The 24,602-nt window shown below is 39.5% G+C and overlaps 1 protein-coding gene and 2 pseudogenes across 3 annotated transcripts; 2 read left to right on the top strand and 1 right to left on the bottom strand.

Annotated features, from left to right (window-relative positions):
- Positions 1-984: 984 nt before the first annotated feature.
- Positions 985-11,319, bottom strand: C7H14orf28 (chromosome 7 C14orf28 homolog). 3 transcript variants are annotated; one of them, XM_015143610.3, is made up of 5 exons: positions 10,821-11,319; positions 7,605-8,129; positions 5,243-5,332; positions 4,011-4,145; positions 985-2,874 (listed from the first exon to the last, which is right to left on the bottom strand). In XM_015143610.3, exons 2-5 carry the CDS (start codon positions 8,126-8,128, stop codon positions 2,691-2,693), a joined length of 933 nt encoding a protein of 310 aa, XP_014999096.1. In that variant the 5' UTR covers position 8,129; positions 10,821-11,319; the 3' UTR covers positions 985-2,690. The 3 variants fall into 3 exon arrangements, with proteins under 3 accessions (XP_014999096.1, XP_014999095.1, NP_001177762.1); XM_015143609.3 differs by having other exon boundaries at positions 11,035-11,319; NM_001190833.1 differs by lacking the exon at positions 10,821-11,319 and having other exon boundaries at positions 2,691-2,874; positions 7,605-8,128.
- Positions 11,320-21,476: 10,157 nt separating this feature from the next.
- LOC114679557 (ras-related GTP-binding protein A-like) lies at positions 21,477-23,088 on the top strand (annotated as a pseudogene).
- Positions 23,089-23,821: 733 nt separating this feature from the next.
- LOC704932 (DET1- and DDB1-associated protein 1 pseudogene) lies at positions 23,822-24,395 on the top strand (annotated as a pseudogene).
- Positions 24,396-24,602: the final 207 nt, after the last annotated feature.

The raw sequence follows: 24,602 nt of genomic DNA, 5'->3' as shown, positions 1-24,602 counted from the left end.
GTGACAGTTTAAACAAACTCTAATAATTTATAAATTATTATAAACTACTTTGAAGGAATAAGATTATTTGCAGAAGTTAAAGAAGAAATGGTTTCTTTTGCTGAAGCTAGTTGAAGACTCCTTCTTAAATTTGCTTATTTGTTCTTTATGCCAGATTGTAGAAAAGGTTTTAAAATTATTTTTGCTGACCCTGTAGGTATAGTAGTGGTTTGTGGTATATTGATTAAAAATATATTCTGGTGCTGGGCGCGGAGGCTCATGCCTATAATACCAGCACTTTGGGAGGCTGAGGAGGGTGGATTACCTGAGGTCAGGAGTTTGAGACCAGCCTGACCAACGTAGTGGAACCCCGTCTCTACTCAAAATACAAAAATTAGCCAGGTGTGGTGGCTGTGCACCTGTAATCCCAGTTACTAGGGAGGCTGAGGTGGGAGAATTGCTTGAACCAGGGAGGCGGAGGCTGCAGTGAGCCAAGATGTAACCACTGCACTCCAGCTTGCGTGACAGCGAGACTCCCATCTCAAAAAAAAAAAAAAAAATATATATATATATATACACACACACACGTGTATATATATATACACGTGTATATATATACACATGTGTATATATATTCTGATTATTACCTCATGTCTTTAGCTCCCTACCAATAGATTATTCTGATTTCTCTAAGGGTGTTTATAGAATTACAAAGAATTTTCCATACGCTCACCTTCACATTCCATAGATAATCTAGTTAATTTTTTTTTTTTTTTATCCTTTTTCTATTCACTGTTTGGTCAGCAGGGGATAATTTATTATTTCTATCAACTAGCTGCTACCATAAAAATAAACTATCTGTTCTCCTTAAGCCTCAACCTGGGGTCAAGAAGGAATACTCAATTTCCATTACACACTAAATATATCAGTGATATGAGTTACAGCCTAAATAACTTTTTAAAATCTGCAAAGTTCATTAGTAAGAGAAAACCTGGGAGCCTTGCCTGCAAATAAAAGAGGTAGAAAAAAATTTTTTTATTAGCATGTTCAAGGTAGTCAAGATTTTAACAAACATCTTAATCCTCACAACAACCCTGTGAGGTAGGTAAGTCATTGTTTCATGATACACTAGTATTCCAAAAAAAGTGCATTTCCTAAAAGAATAAATGTGCATTAGGAATAATTTTGTTAATGACACCATTTATGTTTACTGTAATATTCGTTATTGTATACTTCAATTCATGCAATCAGGTGTCCCCAGAAAAGTTTACTCTAAATTAAATCCTATTCAGATACACCTGGGAAACCATCTAAATAAATCCTGGGGTGAATTTTTTTTTTTGTAAAATAAGTTTGATATATAAACAAGACTTTTCATAGTGTTTGCTAACGTGAGGCATTCTCAGTAATGTTTCACCCATATTTATCCATTCTCGGGTAAGTTTTCTCAACATGGCACCAAGCACTTTAGCAATTCAGCAGATGGCAGTGATCTGTGCTGTCATGTATAAGTTTCTAAATATATTGCAACTAATCTCAATCCCAAACCTGAAGTGAACTATTTATTGAAATGTAAACACTAAAATGGTGATAAATTTCAAAGTATTTTCCCTTGAGAATCTTTATTTTTTCCCTTAAGTTGCAAAAAGAAGAGTGACCTTAGGGTCTTTATAAAGAAACGTAATGTTCTGATACCTATAAAATCCTAATGATTTGTATTGCAAGTCAAAGCCGCATGCTATCAATCACTACTTATAAGGGAGCCAGTAGACATCCCTCCAAAAATTTAAGTATTCTTTTCTCTGTGTCAATATAAAACTTCACTAGGAAAAGAAATATTTCCAGGCACACATTTCCCCTTAAATATATATTTAAAGTGCATTTCTATTGCTAGTCCGACACTAGTAAACATCCAGTTGCCTAATATTGTTTATAGTTGTTTTATCTGCAAAATATATTAGAGCATTTCAAATTACATTTAATTATAAGATAAACACTTAGGATAGTTATATAATTTATTTGTAACAACCTGAATTAAGCTTGGAAGCTTAGCTATCACTTAAAATCCACTGGCAGGTTTATAATACTTTAGGAAATAGTTAAAAGTAATTTGCCATTATAAAGAAATAGTTTAAGCTCTGAAAAATTTCTCATACTTTTTAAACTGCTGCAGGGATACTGGGCAAATCAAACAAATAAACTAAGCCATCAATAAATTATACATTCAAATCCATACTAGATCAAATAGTGCACTTCGGATTATAGTGAGGTAGGGCAAAGAAATACAGTCAGATATATTTTGAACTGTTAAATTACATAAACTAAAATACTCTTACCTAGGTTTTACTTGAATATCCAAAAAGAAAAATTTAGAATTCAGATGACAACGTATTTCTTGAATTCAAGGACAGAATTGTAAAAATCTTTGAGGTACATATAAATAAAAAATACAAAGGCCACAAGATACTTTTTATTTCAACATAAAATATGCTCATATAAAAATAACTCAGGAAATATAAAAAAAAATTACAAACAGTTTTTGCATAGATCCTCTATATAAAACATTTACCTGGGGTTAAACACTGAAAATACACTGCTGAAACTAGTATAGTTGAACTATTTTCTTGGATACCAAGTATACACAAAATAAAAGCCCTTTATCTGGGGGAGCATGGGCAGGAGGGAAAACAACTTTTAGCATCAGTCTGTATTTATTTCTCTGTTGCTCGAATATAAACCAATGATGACAAGAGGAGAAACTCTGGGGGTTTATTTAACAAAATTAAATTCACATTTCTGAGCCCATCATAGTGCATCCAATGTCCACCAATCTGGAAAGCTGCAGAATAATGATGTTCCTCTTTGTTAAATAATGTGGCACCTTCCAACAAATACCTGCAAATTAAATAACATAGTATGGGAGAAAATTATAATACTTTGTTTTTAAGATAAACATTCCTTAAATTCGTAACTAAGGTACAAAAACATCGACATTGTTTGCATTCTGTTCCCTGAAAAAGATATCCATCTCTATAGATCATGTAATATAATTGGAAATGTGGAAATTAAGAATTTCTTAAAAACATATTTTAACAGATGAACTTATAACCTGCATGGTTCTTTTAAAAAAGAGTAAACACATACATAAGAAAACTTTTACAGGGAAAATGTTAAAAGAACCCTTTATGTCCTGATTTGTATGCAGATATTTTTATTTATAGTGATAAGTAATATTTTATGTTTAAATGATATTACACACTTCTTTATTTTTTTTTTGAGATGGAGTCTCGCTCTGTCGCCCAGGCTGGAGTGCAGTGGTGATCTCTGCTCACTGCAAGCTCTGCCTCCCAGGTTCACGCCATTCTCCTGCCTCAGCCTCCTGAGTAGCTGGGACTACAGGTGCCCGCCACCACGCCTAGCTAATGTTTTGTATTTTTAGTAGAGACGAGGTTTCATCATGTTAGCCAGGTTGGTCTTGATCTCCTGACCTTGTGATCCGCCCACCTCAGCTTCCCAAAGTGCTGGGATTACAGGCTTGAGCCACCACGCCTGGCTACTACACACTTCTTTGACTTGAAACACAAATATTAGCCAGTATGTGTCAGGAATAAAATATTGTGCTATTACTCTACTATCCAGTATTATGTGTCAGGCACTATCTTAAACACTTAGTATGTGCTTATTAAATCTTTACAATAAATGCATTAGGTTGATACCATCATCTCTGTTTTATAGATAAGAAAACTGATATGTAAACTGGTTAAGTTGTTGACCCAAAGTTAACTTACAAAAGATGGGGCTAGGATTTGAATTCAATTCTGTCTATTCTACAGTCCACATACCTACCCACTATGTGCACTGCTAGTAACTGACTCCCTCTAATAAATTCTGATTCTATTCAGAATACATAAATTTAGAGACAGATATGATCGTTTTCAACAATATCTCTTACGGGCTAGTCAAAATCATGATATAACAGGATAACTTTTTTTATTAGTTTTATAAAGAAACAACAACAAAAAAACACCTACTTGTGATCAGACAAATCCAAGTAATAGGGTACATATGCCAGATCTTCAGATTTCCAATGCTGCATATTTAAGACAACAAAAGGGGGTGCCCCATGGCAGAAAACTCGTTGGGAAAATTCTCTTAAGCCACCACACCTAAAATAGAAAACAGGCATGAACATTATTACACTTGGGACAAAGTTGCCTCTCAACACTTCAGAGTTGTCTTTATGACTTTAATTTTCTTATAATTATCTATTATAGGTATAGGTAATGGTTAATATCTATAGGTATAGGGTAATTACTACCTTGTATCACCTAATAGTTCCAGAAGTTTATAAGCTGTGTTCCTTACACTAGAAATGATATGTTTAAAACTCCAGGAAATGCTAGCTATTTCTATATAAGCCAATGAAAGCATAACTCTGCAGAACTGATATGAACACTTTTGTATTTCACTCTATATGCTGGTTTCAAATAATCATGGAGAGGGGAAATAATATGACTCTAATTGCTTCCTTTTGCCATTAGACTCTTTTATAAGCATGAACAAATTCTGTTCCCTCATATTATGAGGTATTAAGTATATGGATCAGAATATAAGAAGTTGAATTATACAGTAAAATCTTGATTAACCGGAATGCTCAGGGTACAGTATTCTGATTAACAAACATTATTAACTAAACCAAATTAACCACAAAACCATCTGTTTCAGTATTTGTTGCTACAATATATTCGTTCACTTTCTGGACTTAATAGGTAAATTAACAGAATGTATTTTTATCTTTCCTTTTGTAATTAATCAGCTATAAGATCATCGTTCTAAATATTAATTCTCATTATACAATAATGTAGTCACAGAAAATTTTAAGAGATTGGGATGAATATGTTCTGCTTCTCTCAACTTTTACTAGGTTAAGTTTTGTAGTTGTCATTTACCTCTTTCTCCTAAATGGGGAGTGTAGGAAAAAATCCAGATATTTGAGGGTCCCGATTAGCTGGGTTCCGGTTAACCAAAGTTTTACTGTACCTACTCAGCAGTGGGGGGGGGGGAAAAGAAAAGGTATTTGCTTTGTATTCATCAATCAGCTGTAGTACTATATTCTATGTAGTGATATACTCCGTAACAAAAACACTGTAAAATGTCATAGTAAACTAGGTTAATAAGATTCATAAAGTACTTCAAGGAGCACATCTTCCTACGTTTCCTTATAAACACATACTGTCATTTTAAATGTCTATCGTATACTCACCCGTGCTCTTCACAGAGTCCAATCTTGGAACAGAATAACTCATCCACAGCCAGCCTTATCAAGTTTCCATGTGGAATTTCTTGGGGAGGACTACAATAATTTTCAAATGCATGTAAGAACTGCTTCAACATTTTATATCTTATTATATTATTATAACAAATTTTACAGCTCAGTACTTTATTAGCAAAATCAATTATACCAAGTATAACCTCTATTACACATTTGGAATTTCTTGCAGATAGTAACCAGTTGAACTCAATAAACACTAATTATGAAATTTTCAAAGAAACAGATTTTTGTAGAAACAATCCTGATATATCCAGTTGCTGCTACGTTAATCTGAAACATTTGTGAGAAGATTCAAAAGAGGCAATCTGGTCTCGTGGGAAGGAACTAGGACCCAGAATCAGGGGAGCAGCTGATTAGCTACCTGATTAAATGTAAGTAATAATCATTCTTGGCCTCAGGTACCTGATCTGTTAAAAAAATTTTTTTTTCTACATTATTTCAGAGGTTGCTTTAAATATAGGATTTTTTAAAAAGTAGGCAAAACCTTAAAAGTTATAGAGTATGATGAAAAATATTTTATTAAATAGTACACAATATAATATAGAATTATAAATTTGTCATTATAGTTTCAAAATATTTACAGATGAAAAGAAACTAGTTTTAAAAAAACAAGATATTAGGCTGGGTGTGGTGGCTCACGCCTGTAATCCCAGCACTTCCGTAAGCTGAGGTGGGTGACTCAGGAGTTTGAGACCAACCTGGGCAACATAGCAAGATCCCATCCCTACAAAAAAATACAAAAATTAGCCGGGCATGGTGGTGCACGCCCCTGGTCCCAGCTACTTGGGGGGTGCTGAGACAGGAGAATCTCTTGAACCCAGGAAGTCAACATTGCAGTAAGCTGTGATCACACCATTATACTTCAGCCTGGGAGATGGAGTGAGACCCTGTCTCAAAAAAAAAAAAAAAAACCAAAAAAACCCCAAAAAAACATTAGCTGGGCATGGTGGCAAATACCTGTAGTCCCAGCTACTGGAGAGGCTGAGGTGGTGAGGCATGAGGTAGGAGGATCACTTGAGCCCGGGAGTTCAAGGCTGCAGTGAGCTATGATCACTGCAACACTTCTGAGTTGTCTTTATGTCTTGAAAATTATTTCCATTGATAGATATTTCAAATTAGCAATGCAGGAAAATAGAAAAAATATATTTCAGATAAATATAAGTTTAACAAATTAGGGTATGTGAGGTACATTTCCAAATGGGAACAATCTATCAGGCTGTTTTTCTGGACCATAGGGCCAAATACCTTTCTGCCAACAATGTGTTTGGGTCTGTTTTTCTTCCACTGGCAATTATCCCCTTTCCAGCTCATGTCCCTTGGAGGCTTTCATGTTTCCCAACACTCCACTAGGGCTTGCCAATTTGGACTCTGTCCCTATCATTTACCAGGTGGGAGATCTGCCTTTTTTCTGAAAGCCAAAAACACTCATCTGGCTCCTTGCACCTTTTCTGTTCAAAATAAAAGCTGCTTACATCCACATCTCCACGTGTGAGATGCCAAGTTCTGGCTTTCTGTCTATAATTATGTCTTGGCCATGATATGAAAGAATATTTTTAATTTTCTTGTTCATGTGGAACTAGCCCTCCTGACAAAGACCTATTGAAAGGGCGAAACATTCCAAAACAGTATAAAGCGCTCTTAAAGCGGTTAAATTTGTGACACTAAGAATCATCTATAGTCATATTAGTAAATTCAAGTAAGAGTAATGTATTTTTCATACTAATTCATTACTTTGCTACTGACAAGGTTATCAGCTGGTTTTGTAAAGTAATTATAAGATGTTTGGATGTAACCGGCTGTGACACTGTTTTCAGGGGACCTGTAGAAGAATCTTGCATTTGTGTGATTGCTTCATGCATAAGTAATTATAAAGGCTCTGTACTTTAACGAGTACTTTGGCAATACTGTCATTTGTCATCCAATGGGGACACATTCCCTGAGAAATGTATCCTTAGATGATTTCATAGTGTGTAAACATCCTAGAATGTGCTTACACAAAACTAGATTTATAACCTTTTACACACGTAGGGTATATGGTAAAGCCTATTGCTCCTAGGCTACAAATCCATACAGCGTGTTACTGTACTTAATACTGTAGGCAATTTTAACAAAATGGTCTTTGTGTACCTAAACATAGAAAGGTATACTAAATACACAGTATCCTACAAACCAGCATGGCATATGTGGTCCTCTGTTGAACCAAATGTTATTATGGGGTACACGACTACATATCTAAAGCAACATTCATTAAAAAAAAAGTATAAGTGACAAAACAGATGTTAGACCAACTTACTTTATATTAATTGTGCGCTGCTGATCCTCCTGCACTCGAGTTGGGCATCGCCAGTTGGAACAGTAACTCTCTTGAATGGTAGACATGAGATTTTCAAGATTTTTCGTAAAATTATCATGCTCATTCCCAAACAAATCAATGATTAATGAAGCTTTATGGACTTCAGATTTGTATTGCTGTTTTTCCATCTTGTCCCAAATCCAAAGTAGCTTCACAGTTGTAAAACTGTAGGTGTCCATTAAATAAAGAAAACAGTCTACAAACTCTCTACCAAAATGAAGAGAGAGTTCCCTAGGGAAATTTTCATTTTCATTAAGAATGACATATAATAACATCAAGAATCCATCTATGGTGCAGGTATTTTTCAGTCTTATTTCAACATACAGCGGTGTACAGGATACTGCTTTGCGGCCAGCTTTGATAGTAAAAACACCCCCCCAAGGAAGAACAGGCCTCCAAAATGATCGATCTTGGTTATAGTTATTTTTAATTGATGCTTTGATCTCTTCAAACAGTGTCTTCATCCTACATTTTAAAAGTTTAAAACAGAACACATCAACTTGTAACTTTGCATATTAAATGCATAATATGTTTAAATGAAAATAAATCTATCTAAAGACTCAAATCAAATGTGTTATTAGGCCTCCCAACATAGCAAAAAAATTTAAATGAGCCACTTTTTGGGCGCTATGCATGCTCTCTGGAAAGAGCATTTAAGAAGTTTCAGTCTTTTTTTGAGGTACAGATGGCCATTTGATAGTCTTTATATCAATTACATTGCAGATTTTATCTGTGACAGAGGGAAATCCTGTGATAAAAAAAAAATCCTGAGGCCAGGTGTGGTGGCTCACATCTGTAATTCCAGAACTTTGGGAGGCCGAGGTGGGCAGATCACCTGAGGTCGCAAGTTCAAGACCAGCCTGACCAACATGGAGAAACCCCATCTCTATTAAAAATACAAAATTAGCTGGGCGTGGTGGCACATGCTTGTAATCCCAGCTACTCAGGAGGCTGAGGCAGGAGAATCGCTTGAACCTGGGAGGCGGAGGTTGTGGTGAGCTGAGACTGCACCAGCTGAGATGACGCCATCTCGTTCCAGCCTGGGCAACAAGAGTGAAACTCCATCTCAAAAAAAAAAAAAAAAAAAAATTCCTAAATGAAAATAAAGCTATTAAAAACATAAATTAAGTTTGGCTAGGCATATTCCTAATGTAAACCTCCTCCTCCTTCCAAAATATAGGCTGTGCTTGCTTCATTTTCTTGTTAATATGGGTGGTTCCATTTAAGAAACTAATATAATGGGATCTCTTAATTGGGGGTACAGAATAATAGCTATTCCGTAATCTTTGTATTAACTATACTACATATTTTATCTGTTGTATAGAAAAACTATGTTAAAAAAAAAAACTCCTGTTGCTATACAGACTAAGACTAATTCTGACATTTAGCTTTGAAAGACAGCATGAGGAGTAATCATGAAATCAATCTTAAGTGAATAGTAGCATAGCTAATATTGCTAATTACTTTCGGATTTTTATGTGCAACTCAGAATTGTGCTATTAATTGTGCAATTTAGATATACTATAATTTTTAACTACAGAGGCTATGCTATGAAGATCTGATTCAGAACTGATAAATATCCTGATTATTCTCTATGCATGTTTTGGGAATGAACCAAAGCATCCTCCCTTTTCAAACTGGCACTTTTCCCCCAATCTTGAGGACCACTAGGCACTTTGTTTTTAAAGCCACGGTGAGTATTTTCATAAATATGTTGTGTTATATGTATGTTACATAGCGCACATATTTTTGAAAGAAATGAGTTCTTTTTGCCATTGTATTGAAAAAACTCCTTCACTTTACTTGGGACAAGCAAATAAACTAACAACATCATAATGTTTTCCAAGGTTACTTTTGTGGAGAAGTATTGTTATCAAAAAAGGGAGGCATCTGAGGAGCGGAAACACAGAAATGAGTGACTGAGATCAGTGTCTTATTTTGACCATCTTTTCAAGTGCTGCATCCTCCCCAACACAACATGAACTCAACACTTAATAAAGCTGCAGTCCTACGTGTTTTATTTGTGTAAGAAACTAAGTTCAAAACATTCTGCAACACGAGTAAAAATTCACTTCTGCAATATATTAAACACACATGAACACAGTGCTTTCAGTTTGAAGCAAGACATTGTGGACTCTAAAATATCCAGTAACTATATTTAGTATGAAGAGTGGAAGTTTATATCTAGTTGGCCAACACATTGATTCTAGTCATCCACTTAGGAAGAAGAGGGTGTGGCAAATCTGTAGCCTAGGAAAACACAAACTCAGTTTTTTCTTAATAGAAACTGACACGTTTTGCTTACAAATATTTTAAAAAAACAATTAGGCATTCAAATACTTTAATAAACGAAAACAACTTTATGGTTTATTTCCGTTGAATTTCAAAGAACTCTGTAGCAAGGTTTAAGATTGCTTAAAGAGCCTGAGTTCAGATTCCTAAAATAGTGCATTGGAAAGGAAGCATAAATTTCTAGGATATTTTCTTCAAATTATCTTTAAACATGACCAAATGAAGTGTAACTAGCTCTGTAAAGCAATAGTTACACTCTAAGAGAATTAAACTATAATGATATATATGGCATGAAACTCCAGTGTTTCTCTGGGAAAAACGGGAGGAGGGAAGGTTTGGAAGAACTAGAGGATACTAGTTTCATCATGAACTTGGTGATTTATTCCAAAGTAAATTGCAATAAAAATGGGGGGTGGGGAGAAATGATGGAAAGATAGCTGTAAAGAGCTTTACTTAAAATTGTCTTAGCTGTTTAGCTGGGAACTGTAATCGGAAGGACTGGAGGATGTGTTCCACTGGCTTTATTCTCCAGGCTCAACGGGCCCTCCAATTTGAATAAACCTGGAAAACTCTCCCGACCTCTATTTCTTTGGCAAAACATCTTTCTTTCGTGGTGACTTCCAAGGGAGGCAATCGGTACCCCAAGGTAGCTGTGAGGACCCCACCACCTGCCCAAGGCATTGAATGCCAGACTCCCTAAGGACTCAGGGGTTCTAAAGGTCCCCTCTCAAATCAGAGCCCGAAATACGCCTCAAAAATACAACCACGCGCTACCACTCCCGGCAGCGCAGGGCTTCCGGACAGGAGCAAGACAGACGCGAGGCGTGCGCCCCCGGGGAGCCCCCACGCTCCGGCCACGCCCACCTTGGCCCTGGGCAGCCGCGCCCGGGAGGCCTGGCACCGAGGCGGGCGGGTCTCCGAGTTAGGGGCCCGCGAGTCGGCTGGGCGCCCCCGCCTCTGTCCGGGCAGTGCCCCGCCGAGTGCTCAGGACTGCGGGCAAACGGGCTGGAGGGCCGGGCCGCGGAAGGCGTTCTCACACCGGCCAGTCTCCGTCCACCAGGAAGCCAACTCCTCGTACCTCCCCGGGGACCGAAAACCGCCGGTGCCGCCGCACCCGCCGCCGCCGCCGCCTGCTCATGGAGAGCCCGGGCTGCTGCCGCCGCCGCCGCCGCCGCCGCCGCCTCATCTATGAGTACCGCCGGCTGTCTCGGCCTCCCCCGGCGTGAGTTCTGGGCTCTGGCACGGCCTCCATGGCACCCGCTGCGGCGGGAGCCACAGCAGCTCCAGCGCCCAGGCCCAATCCCCCTGGACCCACGGAGCCAGGACAGCGGGACACGTCGCTTCTTATTACGGAGGAAGATTCGGCACGACCTCCGCCCCCTACCCCAACCCCCCCGTTTCCAGCCGCCTGACAGCGCAGCTGCGCAGGCGCGAAGACGCCCCAGCCTAACGTGCGTGTGTCGGGTGTGTATACAGCATCCAGATTCGCCCAATGGGATCCAGGATCAGGTGTGGGGGGCGGGACCTCGCAGAGAGGGGCGGGGTTCCAGTGTTAGAAGGTGGGTGGGGAAGCCGGAAGTGGGCAGGGTTTGCACGGAGGCGGAGCTTTATTGGCAAACCTGATTGGCTTTTTGAGGTTTGTACCATTTTAGGACTTGATTTTAGTTTGCTTCTGGGTTTTGTTTTCTCAGATTCTTAACCGAGAAAGAAAGCTTTGTTTTCTCAGTAAATTACAGGTTTTTAAGCTTTTGATTTAAGTATTTACTTAGCAAACAGTTTAATTAATCTGTTAAATGCCAGCTTTAGTGTTCAAGTTAATTATTGGCCAATATGCTGTAATTTACAGTGAAAGTTAACCCCATTTTGAAAAATTAGATTGCTTTAATTCCATTGTAAAGTTGAAAAAATTGGGGTTGGGAGATAATAAGGTCCCACACAGCAAGTGACAGAGCTGGAAATTAAAGTTTGTACAACTTAATGCTAGTTTGTGGGCTCAACCACTATTTCTGTTCATTAGGGCCTAGTTTTTGTATCTCCCATAAAGAGGCAAGGCCCTATATGGCTCTGCATCTGGAGAATACATGCCACCCTGCAAAAACTACCTCTGCTTGTAAGTAGGCATGGAGATCTGGTTGAGATTTTTCCCTATCTAGCCTTTCAACAAATAATGAGGGTCTGGAAAGTTAGCTCTAACCTTCAGAACTCATGAGGGCTGATGAGAGAGCTCAGGGCCGTCCTAGTGAATCACTGTGGTTCTCAGTCACAGGCTGAGCCTGGAAGAAGCTGGATGCCTTCTTGACCAGTGTGATGGTCGGCCAAAGCTATGGAGGGAAACTTCCTCATGGATCTGTCTAAAAAAGTCTAGAAATGGAAGAGAGACATCCATTTCTTGAGTTTTGGCTGTGCCCAAAAAAGAATAATTAATAGTTCTGGCAAAGCCTGCTCTTTTTGATTTCCTGTTTTTTTCTTATTTCTTACGGTGTTTTATAGATGAGAAAACTGAGGCTCTTAGAGATTAAACAAACTAGTGTGTTGGAAAACTTGCAAAAATTCACTCTCAATATTAATCCTATCCAACAGGTAGAAAAGCCCTTTAAAAATGTTTGTAAATGTGGATTATGTGTTTAATTATAAATCCCTCACAAGACATGGAGTTCATTTTATACTGATTAGGTCATTCTCTTCCTGAAAACAGCCATAATATGGTGGATGACACCATTTCTGGAAAATAGTATTGAGATTGCTCATTAAACTCTGCCGAGTCTCAGCTAGCTGAGGGAAACATGGATTCCTTGAATACTTGGATAATTCACAAACATCACTGAGGCCTTTAACTGAAATTTCCATTCTGCATCATTTCCACTGTCTTCAAAATCTGACATCTAAGTTGTAGGGTGTTTTTAGATATCTTTACTGAAGTATAATTGGCATAGAATATATAGAGCATACTTAAAGTGTATAATTTTATCAGTTTTGACATATGTATACCCCCTTGAAACCATCACTGTGATCAAATGAGTATGTCCATCACCCTTAAAGTTTCTGCTTACCTACCGCCCTCCAACTCCGCCTTTTTTTTTTTTTTTTTTCAGAATCCTGATCTATTACCTAGGCTGGAGTGCAGTGATATGATCTCGGCTCACTGCAACCTCCGCCTCCCTGGATCAAGAGATTCTGGTATCTCAGCCTTACAGGTAGCTGGGATTACAGACATGCACCACCATGCCTGGCTGATTTTTGTATTTTTTGTAGAGGCAGAGTTTCACCATGTTGGCCAGGCTGGTCTCGAACTCCTGGCCTCTGGTGATCTGCCCACCTTGGCCTCCCAAAGTGCTGGGATTACAGGTGTGAGCCACGACACCTGGCCCTCATTCTCTTAACAGTGTATTTTGAAGAGAAATTTTAACTTTTAATAAAGTTTAATTTATTTATTATTTTATGGATTGCATTTTTAGTGTTGTTTCTAAGAAATTTTTCCCTACCCAGGCTCACAAAGAAATTTTCCTATGTTTTCTTATAAAAGTTTTACATGTTCAGGCTGTACATTTAGATCTATGATGCATTTTAGTTAACTTTCTTACATGGTTTGAGGCATGTATCCAAGTTCGTATTTGACGTATGGATACCCAATCATCGCAGCAATTTTTTTTTAAAAGCCTGTACTTTTTCCACTGGATTTTTTTTGTGCTTTTGTCAAAAATTAGTTGCCCACCTGGGTGCAGTGGCTCACGCCTGTAATCCCAGCACTTTGGGAGACTGAGGCAGGCAGATCACAAGGTCAGGAGATCGAGACCATCCTGGCTAACACGGTGAAATCCCGTCTCTACTAAAAATACAAAAAAATTAGCTGGGCATGGTGGCAGGTGTCTGTAGTCCCAGCTACTAGGGAGGGTAAGGCAGGAGAATGGCGTGAACCCGGGAGGCGGAGCTTACAGTGAGCAGAGATTGTGCCACTGCACTCAGCCTGGGCAACAGAGCAAGTCTCCGTCTAAAAAAAAAACAAAAACAAACAAACAAAAAAAAAATTAGTTGCCAAATACCAATTTATAAACTATTTATTATCAATCGTCAACCATATGTCACACAGTATGCTAGCACTGGAGATATGTATCGGTAAGTGTTCTTTGGTTGCAAAGACTAGAGACCAGTATTGTTAATTTAATTAGGACATTTATTGGAAGGAGGAGTGATATAATAGAATTAAAGAAAATTAAAATGTATTGGAAGGATGTGAGGTATAATAGAATTAATTTAAAGAAAATTCAAGAAAAGAAAATACAGCTGGGCATGGTGGCTCATGCCTGTAATCACAGCACTTTGGGAGGCCAAGGTGAGAGGATTGCCTGAGCCCAGGACTTCTAGACCAGCCTACGTAGCAAGACCTCATTTTTAATAAAAATCAAAAGTATTAGCCGGATGTGATGGCACATGCCCGTGGTCCCAGCATCTTCAGGGCTAAGGTAGGTGGATGGCTTGAGCCCAGGAGGTTAAAGCTGCCATAAGGTTTAATCATGTCACTGCACTCCAGCCTGGGCAACCAAGACAAAAGACAAGACCTTGATTGATAAAGGGGGGAGGTGGTTTCCCAAAGAACGATGAAGACCTATTAACAGAAGAAGAAAAAATAGTGCTAGGGAGATGTCTGCTACAGTAATGTGTCCAAACTTTTAAAAAGTCCATACATGGTAAATGATGAGAATCAGGCAATGTGTGAGGATAAACTGAGGGATATGCGTAAACTGATGTCTATATGAGGTGTGGCAAAAAATTTACATATTCTTTATGTCATTGTAAGAACAAGCAAAGTATTAGGGATTATATGGAATGTTGAATTTATATAAAACTTCTCAATAAAATTCATCTAAAAACTTGATAAGTAAAAGCTTATTTCCATGATATGATTTTTATTTCAAATCTTTACTTAAACCTAATTATAATATACCTAAGGAAAAGTGTATCTATTGTAATTATACAGCTTAATGAATTTTCAAAGTGAACACACGTGATGTTTATTCCAATTAAGTATACCTGCATAACAAATTATCCCAAAAGGTAATGGCTTAAAATAGCAACATTTATTTTACCGATGAAGTTGAAATTTAGGCAGGGCTGAAATAGCTTGAAAGCTGGGAGCCTGGAATCCAAAGTCTCCTTCTATATTAGTTTGTTCTTGCATTGCCATAAGTAACTACCTGAGATTGGGTAATATATAAAGAAGAGGTTTAATTGGCTCACAGTTCTGCAGGCTGTATAGGAAGCATGACTGGGGAGGCCTCAAAAAAACACAATCATGGCAGAAGGCAAGAGGGTAGCAGGTACCTCGTACATGGCTGGAGCAGGAGGAGGAGAGCGAAGGAGGGGGTGTTACACACTTTTAAACAACTAGATCTTGTGAAAACTCACTATCACAAGAACAGCAAGCGGGAAGTCTGCCCCATGATCCAATAAACTCCCACCAGGCCCCTCCTGCAACATTGGGGATTACCACTGGACATGGAATTTGGGGGGGGACACAAATCCAAACTATATCACCTTCACTCATTGACTGGTTGTTGATACTGCCTGTCGTCTGGGTAGCTGCCTCTATGACCAGAATACTTACAAATGGTCTTTCCATGTGGCTCTGTGACTTTCTTACAGCATGGTGACTGGGTACTAAGTTGAGTGTCCCAAGAAAGAGAGCCAGGTGGAAGCTCTATTGCCTTTTCTAACTGTGCTAGTTTGTTCTCACATTGCTATAAAGAAATACCTGAGGCTGGATAATTTATAAAGAAAAGAGGTTTAATTGGCTTGTGGTCCCGCAGGCTGTGCAGGAAGTATGATTCTGGCATCTGCTTGGCTTCTGGGGAGGCCTCAGGAAACATACAATCATGGTGGAAGCGAGAAGGGGAAGCCAGCACGTCTTACATGGCCAGAGCAGGAACAAGAGAGAGTGGGGAGGTGCCACACACTTTTAAACAACCAGATCTTGTGAGAGTTCTGTCATGAGAATAGCACCAAAGGGAGAAATCTGCCCCCATGATTTAATCACCTCCCACCAGGCCCTACCTCCAACATTGGGGATTACAATTTGACATGAGATATCGGCAGGTATGCAAATCCAAACCCTATCACTAACCTAGTAACCGAAGTCATGCAGTGTCAGTTCTAGTGCATTCTATTTGCTAGAGGCGAGTCACTAAGGCCAGTTCTGTATTCAAGGGGAGAAAATTGTGTTTCACCTTTTGATAGAGTTTCAGAACATCTGTGGATATGTTTTAAAACCACCACACTTATGTAATAAGCTCCCAGATCAAAAAGCAGAACATTACCAGCATCCCAACCTCCTCTTCCTTTCATTACCTCCCATCCCAAGAGTAATGATTATGCTGATTTCTTTTTTTTTTTTTGGAGACAGAGTCTCGCTATGTGGCCCAGGCTGGAGTGCAGTGGTACTATCTCGACTCACTGCAAGCTCCACCTCCCAGGTTCACGCCATTCTCCTGCGTCAGCCTCTCAAGTAGCTGGGCCTACAGGCGCCAGCCACCACGCCCGGCTAATTTTTTGTATTTTTAGTAGAGACAGGGTTTCACCTTGTTAGCCAGGATGGTCTCGATCTCCTGACCTCGTGATCCGCCCGCCTCAGCCTCCCAAAGTGCTGGGATTACAGGCGTGAGCCACCGTGCCCGGCCGATTATGCTGATTTCTAACAGCAGAGATTACTGTTGCCTGTTTTTATATTTTATATAAATGGAATAATAAAACATAGCCTTTTATGTGTCTAGCTTGTTTCCCTCAACGTTGTGAGATTTATATATGTTGTTCTATGTAGACTGTCCTTATTAGTATTCTGTTTTATAAAATAGCACAAAATTTATCTAATTTTTTTCTTGATAAATGGGTAGTTTCTAGTTTCTAGTTTTTGGCTAATATGAAGAGTTCTGATTTGAAATTCTAATACATGTCTTTTGGTATTATTTATATAATATATACATAAGTATGTGTTTCTAGGACATGTTTTTGGTATTTTTATGTATGTAATACACATACATGCGTGTACTGAAATTCATGTAGAGGTGAAATTACTGAGTTTAGGGTATTTTATGTTCAACTTTGGTAGACACTGCCAAACAGTTTTTCAAACTGTACCATCTGCAGTGAGGGATCATGAATATGATTTCTTAATACCAGGTTTTATGCCTGAAATGACTGACGCAGTCCTCTTTCAATATGTATTCATGATGATCTCCTTAAATTCTTGAAAGTTACCATTGACAGAAGACTGGGCTCAGCTGGCTCTGTTGGCAGAATGTGGCTTCCTCAGCATGGTAGTCTTACACGGAGGCTCAGGGCTCTAAGAGAGTAAGTGTTTCAGTGAACAAGGGCAGACACTGCATGCCCTTTTATGACCTAACTCAGAAGTCTAGCCCAGTTTTCATACCCATAAGTAGATGATGGCAAATAGCAGAAGATAGTTTATTACTTTTTCCTCAATTGTCAGATAATTTAATTTTTAAAATTAATAAGAATTCAGATAATTTAATTTTTTTAAATTTTACTCTAGGCTGGGAATGGTGGCTCATGCCCATAACCCCAGCACTTTGGGAGGCCAAGGCGGGCAGATCACCTGAGGTCAGGAATTTGAGATCAGCCTGGCCAACATGGTGAAACCTCATCTCTATTAAAAATATAAAAATTAGCCAGGCATGATGGCACACACACCTGTAGTCCCAGCTACTGGGGGCGCCGAGGCATGAGAATTGCTTGAACCTAGGAGGCGGAGGTTGCAGTGATCCGAGATGGTGCCACTGCACTCCAGCCTGCGTGATGAAGCAAGACTCTGTCTCAAAAAAAAAAAAAAAAAAAAAAAAATTTACTCTAAATATAATAGCTCCTTCACTGACCAGCTTAAGGCTGAAATTCTTTGTAATAATGATAATGGGTTACCAATCCGTTCAAATTTTCATATCAACTACATCAAAACAATAATGATGTTTTTCTATTAAACATACACAGATGTTGCTCTACTAGTCATTTTTTTGAGAAGGAGTCTTGCTCTTTTGCCCAGGCTGGAGTGAAATGGTGTGATCTCAGCTCACTGCAACATCCATCTCCCGAGTTCAAGTGATTCTCCTGCTTCAGCCTCCCTAGTAGCTGGGATTACAGGCACCTGCCACCATACCCAGCTAATTTTTGTATTTTTAGTAGAGACAGGGTTTCACCATGTTCGCCAGGCTGGTCTTGAACTCCTGATCTAAGGTGATTCACCTGCCTCGGCCTCCCAATGTGCTGGGATTACAGGTGTGAGCCACTGTTCCTAGCCTTCTACTAGTCTCAATAAGTCTGCTTTAGAATTAAAATTATAATACTAAGTTACATTATTAGTAAAGTATTTTTAATCTCATTTTTCCAAAAGCTGAATTTTTGCTTTGAAACTATAAACTTTATTGGTAGATGTTTAAAAAGGTCCAGAGTCCACCACAACAGATAATCCAGTGATTATCCTGGGATGTAAAAATATCTGAAAAGATGAGAGGAAGACATTTATACCTGAACTTAAAGTCACAGAGCCTGTCTGGAGAGGCTATCTTACAGACACAACCAGCCCATAATTACCCCTCAATGAGAGGCCTCGAGAAAGAAATATCCTGATATCACTTTTCTCCTCCCTCTGATGAGAATGAGGTATTGTCATTATTTCTATTATTATACTGTTTGAAAGTGACACCTTTTCTATCTCCCTTGCTTAATTGATTGACAGTTCTGACAGTTTCCATGCTGGTTGACAAAACAAGTGATTCTGCAGTTGCATAAAGTTACATCTATTTTACTCCTGTCATTTGTGCTGTGCTTGCTGTACATTTTTACTGCTATATGGGAATTTAAGAAATAATTTAAAAGTGTTTATTATTATTATTATTATTTGAAACAGTGTCTCACTCTGTTGACCAGGCTGGAGTGCAGTGGTACAATCTCAACTCACTGCAGCCTCATCCTCCCAGGCTCAAGGGCTCCTCCCACCTCAGCCTTCCAAGTATCTGGGACTACAGGTGTATGCCACCATGCCCGGCTAATTTTTTTTGTATATTTTTTGTAGAGATGGGATTCCCCCCATTGCCCAGGCTGGTGTTGAACTCCTGGACTCATGTGATCTACCCAACTCGGCCTCCCAAATTGTTGGGACCACAGAGATGAGCCACTGTGCCCAGCCAAACAAAAAAATTCATACTATCTTGTTACCAGTCTTTAAAATTTAAAATATACCCCATTTTATTTTATTTTTTGAAACTTATCCTTAAAAAATTCTGTTTAAAGTCTTATTTTTCTGTTGGGTCTCATGTTCTTGGTAAAGTCTTTAGATCAAGTTTGATGTACACAAATACCATATATCTGTCTATCCCAGTACATTTGCTGAGCTCCCATCATGAACTTTGAGTCCCTGAGGATCTTGAAGTTAAGAAGATTCCTGCTCTAGAAAATATGTAAGCTGTATAAACAACAGTAACAACTAGGGAGGGCATGAAAATCTAATTTCTATAAATCAATTCAATTCAGTAGATCTCATAGCCTTATTATCTGGAGGAAAATCAGAACATACAGGCCCTAAATTTAGTCATAAACTTTAGTCTAGGTATATTTTCCAGTAATTATTCAGAAGAAAGTGGTAGTCGTGGGGACTCAGTCCCAGAAGCAGCCGTCACTTGCCATTATATCAGACTCTGTTGCATTAAGCTTTCCAAAAATAGAATTCACATCTTCAAATTCACATATTCCTTCGGGTATCCCCAACAGAATTTTCCCCCAGTGGACAAACATTATGTTCTTACCTTTGACAATCATTTCAACTGTGACACAATAATTCGATTCTAAAAATTCAGGGATAGGATCAGCTCTTTCCAGTCCCTCCTAGCTCTAAATTTTAGGAAACAGTGGGTGCCGCTTTTTCCCAATGTGAAGCCACATGGGCTGGGTCCTTTTTCTCCCTCACATCACAGAAAGTAAAGTAAGCAAATAAGGGAAAAATCAGATTTTCGTTCACGAAAAGTGTTCTTTTTATTTGCCTACATGTTTAGTATTTCTGGCGCTCTTTATTCCTTTGCTTAGATCTAAGTTTCCCTCTGCTATCACTTCAGTTTGAAGAACTTGCTTTAACATTTTCTGTAGTGCAGTCTGCTAGGATGGTTTTTAAAAATGACTGCATATTCTTTTATTTTGTTTCCATTGAGACATTGGGTCTTTGTTCCTTCTTCTTGAATCTGGGTAGACTAGTAGACTTTGACCTACAGAGTACAGCAAAAATGAAACTCCGTGGCTTCTGAGACTAGGTCGTAAAAGACCATGCAATTTCTGCCTTATTCACTTGAATACTTGCTCTTAGAGCCCTGAGCCATGATGTGAGAAGACCCCTATCCTGGAGAGGCTATATTCTGGGCAGTGGAGCCAGCCGAGCCCAGCCTTCTAGTCATTCCTGCCACAATGCCAGATATATGAGTGAAGGTCTCCAGATCCTCCACACTTCCTATTCACCAGGTAAATACTACTGATGAGCTCCCTTGATACTAAAAGGAGTAAAAAGATCACCCAGCTGAAACCTGCCCAAATCTCTCATTCTCTTAATCATGAGATATAATAAAATCATTATTGTTCTAAGCAACTCTTTTTGAAGCCCATTTATACATCATTAGATAAGTAGAACAGAATTTGGGGTGCCATTGTAATAAAAACCGAAAACGTGGGCATTGCTTTTGGGACAAGATGTAAGGAAGAACTTGAAAGAGCTTTGAGGAGACTGTTAGTAGAATCCTGACAGGCTGTGAGGAGGATGTCAATGAGGGCTTCAAGGCAAGTAAGGAAAATGTTACTGGAAGCTAGAGGAAAGGAGGCCCTTGTCATGTCATGGCAGATGGTTTAGCAAATGTGATAACACAGCAAATAGAAAATGTATTTAATGAACTGCTGTATCTGGCCTAGATTCCCAGGAAGAACTTTGAAAGTATCAACTGTTTTTTGTTTGTTTTTGAACTATGAATCATAAGGTCTGGCTAGACAAATCTACACTAAAGAAATTATTCAATTTTCAAACAGAATTTAGAAGAATTATGTAGGAACTAGATCTGAAAATGAAACTATTTCTTGTTATTTTCTCCCAGCAGAAGATGCTCAAAGTATGACAGAGCTGCAGGGCAAAGATAAAATTCTAAGGTCTTATTAGAAAAACATTAGTTCAAGATAGAAATAAATCCAGGGATGTGATTGTAAGCCTTTTGTTAAGAGTTCAGAAACAGATAAAAGACCTTGTAAGATTCTGTTAACTTAAATTCGTGAGATGTACAAAGTTAGAAAAGAGAGTTTTATTTTTTATAAAGGGTTGCAGTTTGCAGGCTGGCCATCCTGACAGGCTAGGAAGCATAGCCTTCAGCAGAGACAGAAAGCAAGCACTTAGAGGGAGGGAAGGGTGGAACAGGGATTTATGTCAAATGGGTTAGCTAAGTATACGTAATCAACAGGTTATAGGAGGAGCTATAGATATTCACAAAGTGGGGCATGCAAGCATAGTAAGTAAACATGCATGTTACATGCATCCCATGTTCATTTTAGGGTGGAGACTTAACATTTAAATGCATTATAGAGTTGGGTCTCATATGTCAAAGGTGAAGGCACTCAGTACAGCCTTTGTAAACCAGCCAGAACCAGTCTACGGTCAGTGGTCTCTTATCAGGAGAAAGTTACTAAAATCAGCCTCTTGTCCAATCAAAGCTACAGTTGTGGTTTGAAGAACAGAGGTGTCAGTCAGTGTCTGGTGGTTGATGAGCTGCAGTTGTTTCAGTATTGCTTACCTCAAGGCCAGTGCTTAATTAGCTGCTAGAGAAAAAGAAGAATCTAAGTGTAGGGGTGCACGACTTAAACCTTGTTTGGCGTGGCCTTAGGTCTTGTTGATAATTTGGTATCATATTGCCACAAACTTCAAAGTCCATTTCATTAGTCTTATGATCTCTTATTTTATCAGTTCTTAAGGGGTTAAAATACAGACTCTCAAACATCAAGGTTTCTAAGAATCTTAAGGGCATTGCCCCATAGCAGCCTCACAGGGAGCCTGAGGTAGAAAAGGGCCTATCTAGAAGATATTTATGGATGTGGCTTTTACCTAACAAAATCGATTATAAGTTGATACACAAAAGAATCCGCAAAATTTTACAAGTCATTGCGTCAGTTCACATTAAAACAAACAAAAATACACCAGAGACTATACAAAGTGAAAAATGACTTCTGGACCCTCAAACTTCTATGAGCAGGCAGCAGGCTGAGGAGGCTACTCATCGGCGAAAATTGAACAGTTCTTGCAGAAAAGAATGTCTGAGAGGGCAAAACCAAGATCCCAAAGGGAAGAGCCAAAAACCATAGAAAATCATTCTCAGAAAGCAGGATTGGGCCTAACTGCAAAATAGTAACATATGCCCAGGTAGATTTTAGAATTTCAGTGGATCGGTGATTTCCTATTTTCCTCCTTTATTTAATGGAAATATTTATTGCAGTTATTCTATTCCTGTCCCTATTGTATGTTGTATGTATGGGATAGGTAATTTGTCTTGCTAGTTCACAGGTTTTCAGATCAAGAGTATCTGAACAGTATGGATGGAGCCTCATCCATACCTGGACTTGATTTATTTGTCTCACCCGCTAGAGTGTGCTTATTTGCAAACATCCACCTGGGATGAAAAACTCTACAAAGCCTGGTCCAGTATTGCCTATCAGCTGATTCCGAATGTTTAGCAGCTGAAGATGAGCACAAGGAATTTTGCCCAAATTCTTGAAGTCAATGAAGTTCTGAGGTTTGAAAGAGCTACATTCTTGGTTATTTCCCATTACCAGTGCAAAGAGCATCATGATAGCCACAGATTTGAGAAGATCAGCAACATCATTAAGCAGTTCAGCTGAGCTGCAGTAAATTGGCCCCTTCTTTCCAGAGCATGGAAGTTATGAATTCTAACTTCACTGCATTCATTGACATCTTCACATCAAACATCTAGGTGCCCCTTGTTATGTCAGATCCCTAGATGCCTTCTGTAGCTACTCTGATCAACAGTTGTAAAACCAGGAAGCACTGAAAATCTGGAGAGTGGATGGCCCTAAGCACGGTCTCTTTATGCGTTGAATATTGCCAAATGCTCTTTCTGAAAATGCTGAATTGCCTTTTCTGGGGAGCATATATGCTTTTTAATATTCATAATATTGTGTGCTTAAAAGTGGACTTTGAGGCTGGGCGCAGTGGCTCACGACTGTTAATCCCAGCACTTTGGGAGGCCGAGGCGGGCGGATCACAAGGTCAGGAGATCAAGACTATCCTGGCTAACACTGTGAAACCCCGTCTCTACTAAAAATACAAAAAAATTACCCGGGCATGGTGGCGGGCGCCTGTAGTCCCAGCTACTCGAGAGACTGACGCAGGAGAATGGCGTGAACCCGGGAGGCGGAGCTTGCAGTGAGCCGAGATCGTGCCACTGCACTCCAGCCCGGGCGACAGAGCGAGACTCTGTCTCAACAAAACAAAACAAAACAAAATAAAAAACTACACAAAAAAACAAATGTTATTAAAAGTATTTTTAAAAGCATTTAACTGATTTTTCTATTGAGGGAAATAGTGGAATGTACGAAAACCTACCTGTTTCCTTTGTAAGACTCTAGACAGAGAGATCCATGCCTACAATTCAAGTAAAAGAAAGCCATTTTAGAATCTGGAGTTTGTCTTCTTGTAGATAGAATAATGTTATGAACTGAATGTTTGTGTCCCCTCCACCTCCGTTCATATGTTGAAATCCTCAATGTGATGGTTCTAGGAGGTGGGGTCTTTGGGAGGCTATTAGTTCGCGAGGGTGAAGCCCTCACAAATGAGATTAGTGTCCTTATAAAAGGGGCCCCAGGGCTGTGGTGGCGGCGGTAGAGGCTGAGGCGGCGGCTGAGGTGGCGACGGAAGAAACAGAAGATGGCAGATTTTTTGAAAGGACTGCCTGTCTACAACAAAATCAATTTTTGTCTATTTCACGCGGACTCCGATGCAAAACCTCGAACCGACGGCCCTCAGTCTACCTGCCCACCCGAGAATACCCGTCTGAACAGATCATCGTGACCGAAAAGGCAAACATCCTCCTGTGCTACCTGCATCAGCAATGGATAAAAAGAACGCTGCCAATAAGAGAGACCAGGAGCAAGGGGAACTGGAAGGCCAGAGTTCGGCGCCCCTCCGCAAGGTGGCGCGGATCGACAGCTCAAACATGCAGGAGGACACTACCCCACAGGCGTCTCCTGCCGGGTCTGCTCCTCGGTCGCTCACCCGCCCGCCTCCCGGCCTGCGCATTCACAGCCTGCGTCCACACCATTTCCAACCTCATAGGAGCCGACGTATTTATTTTTCTTGAGTTTTTATTTATGCTGTAACCTGTAACAAGCGTTGGTTAAAGGGGACATCAGACCCAGTAGTGTGATGCTGGTAGATGCTTTTTTTAAAAAAAGCTACATTGTCCCTCCGACCCCCACCTTCCGCCTGTTCAGTTCCCCCACTCCCGCCCCCAGTTCTCCAGAGAATCAGAGCGTGCCTCTGAGGGTCTCTAGCGAGACTTCACTGTGGCCAGGCGGCAGGGGCGGGCCTGGGGCGGCCGACCCACCAGGACA

Source organism: Macaca mulatta, chromosome 7, assembly GCF_049350105.2.
Source record: "Macaca mulatta isolate MMU2019108-1 chromosome 7, T2T-MMU8v2.0, whole genome shotgun sequence".
Lineage (NCBI taxonomy): Eukaryota > Metazoa > Chordata > Mammalia > Primates > Cercopithecidae > Macaca > Macaca mulatta.
The sequence above is the reverse complement of the archived record's forward strand: the minus strand, read 5'-3'. Positions and strand labels throughout refer to the sequence as shown.

Bases quoted from the DNA above. Each gene is read 5' to 3' on its own strand.
- C7H14orf28 (XM_015143610.3), bottom strand. From the start codon at position 8,128: ATGAAGACACTGTTTGAAGAGATCAAAGCATCAATTAAAAATAACTAT. The intron at 5,333-7,604 runs GTAAGTTGGTCT...AAATTATTGTAG, and splicing joins CAGCGCACAATTAATATAAA to TCCTCCCCAAGAAATTCCAC. The intron at 4,146-5,242 runs GTGAGTATACGA...TTTCTATTTTAG, and splicing joins GGACTCTGTGAAGAGCACGG to GTGTGGTGGCTTAAGAGAAT.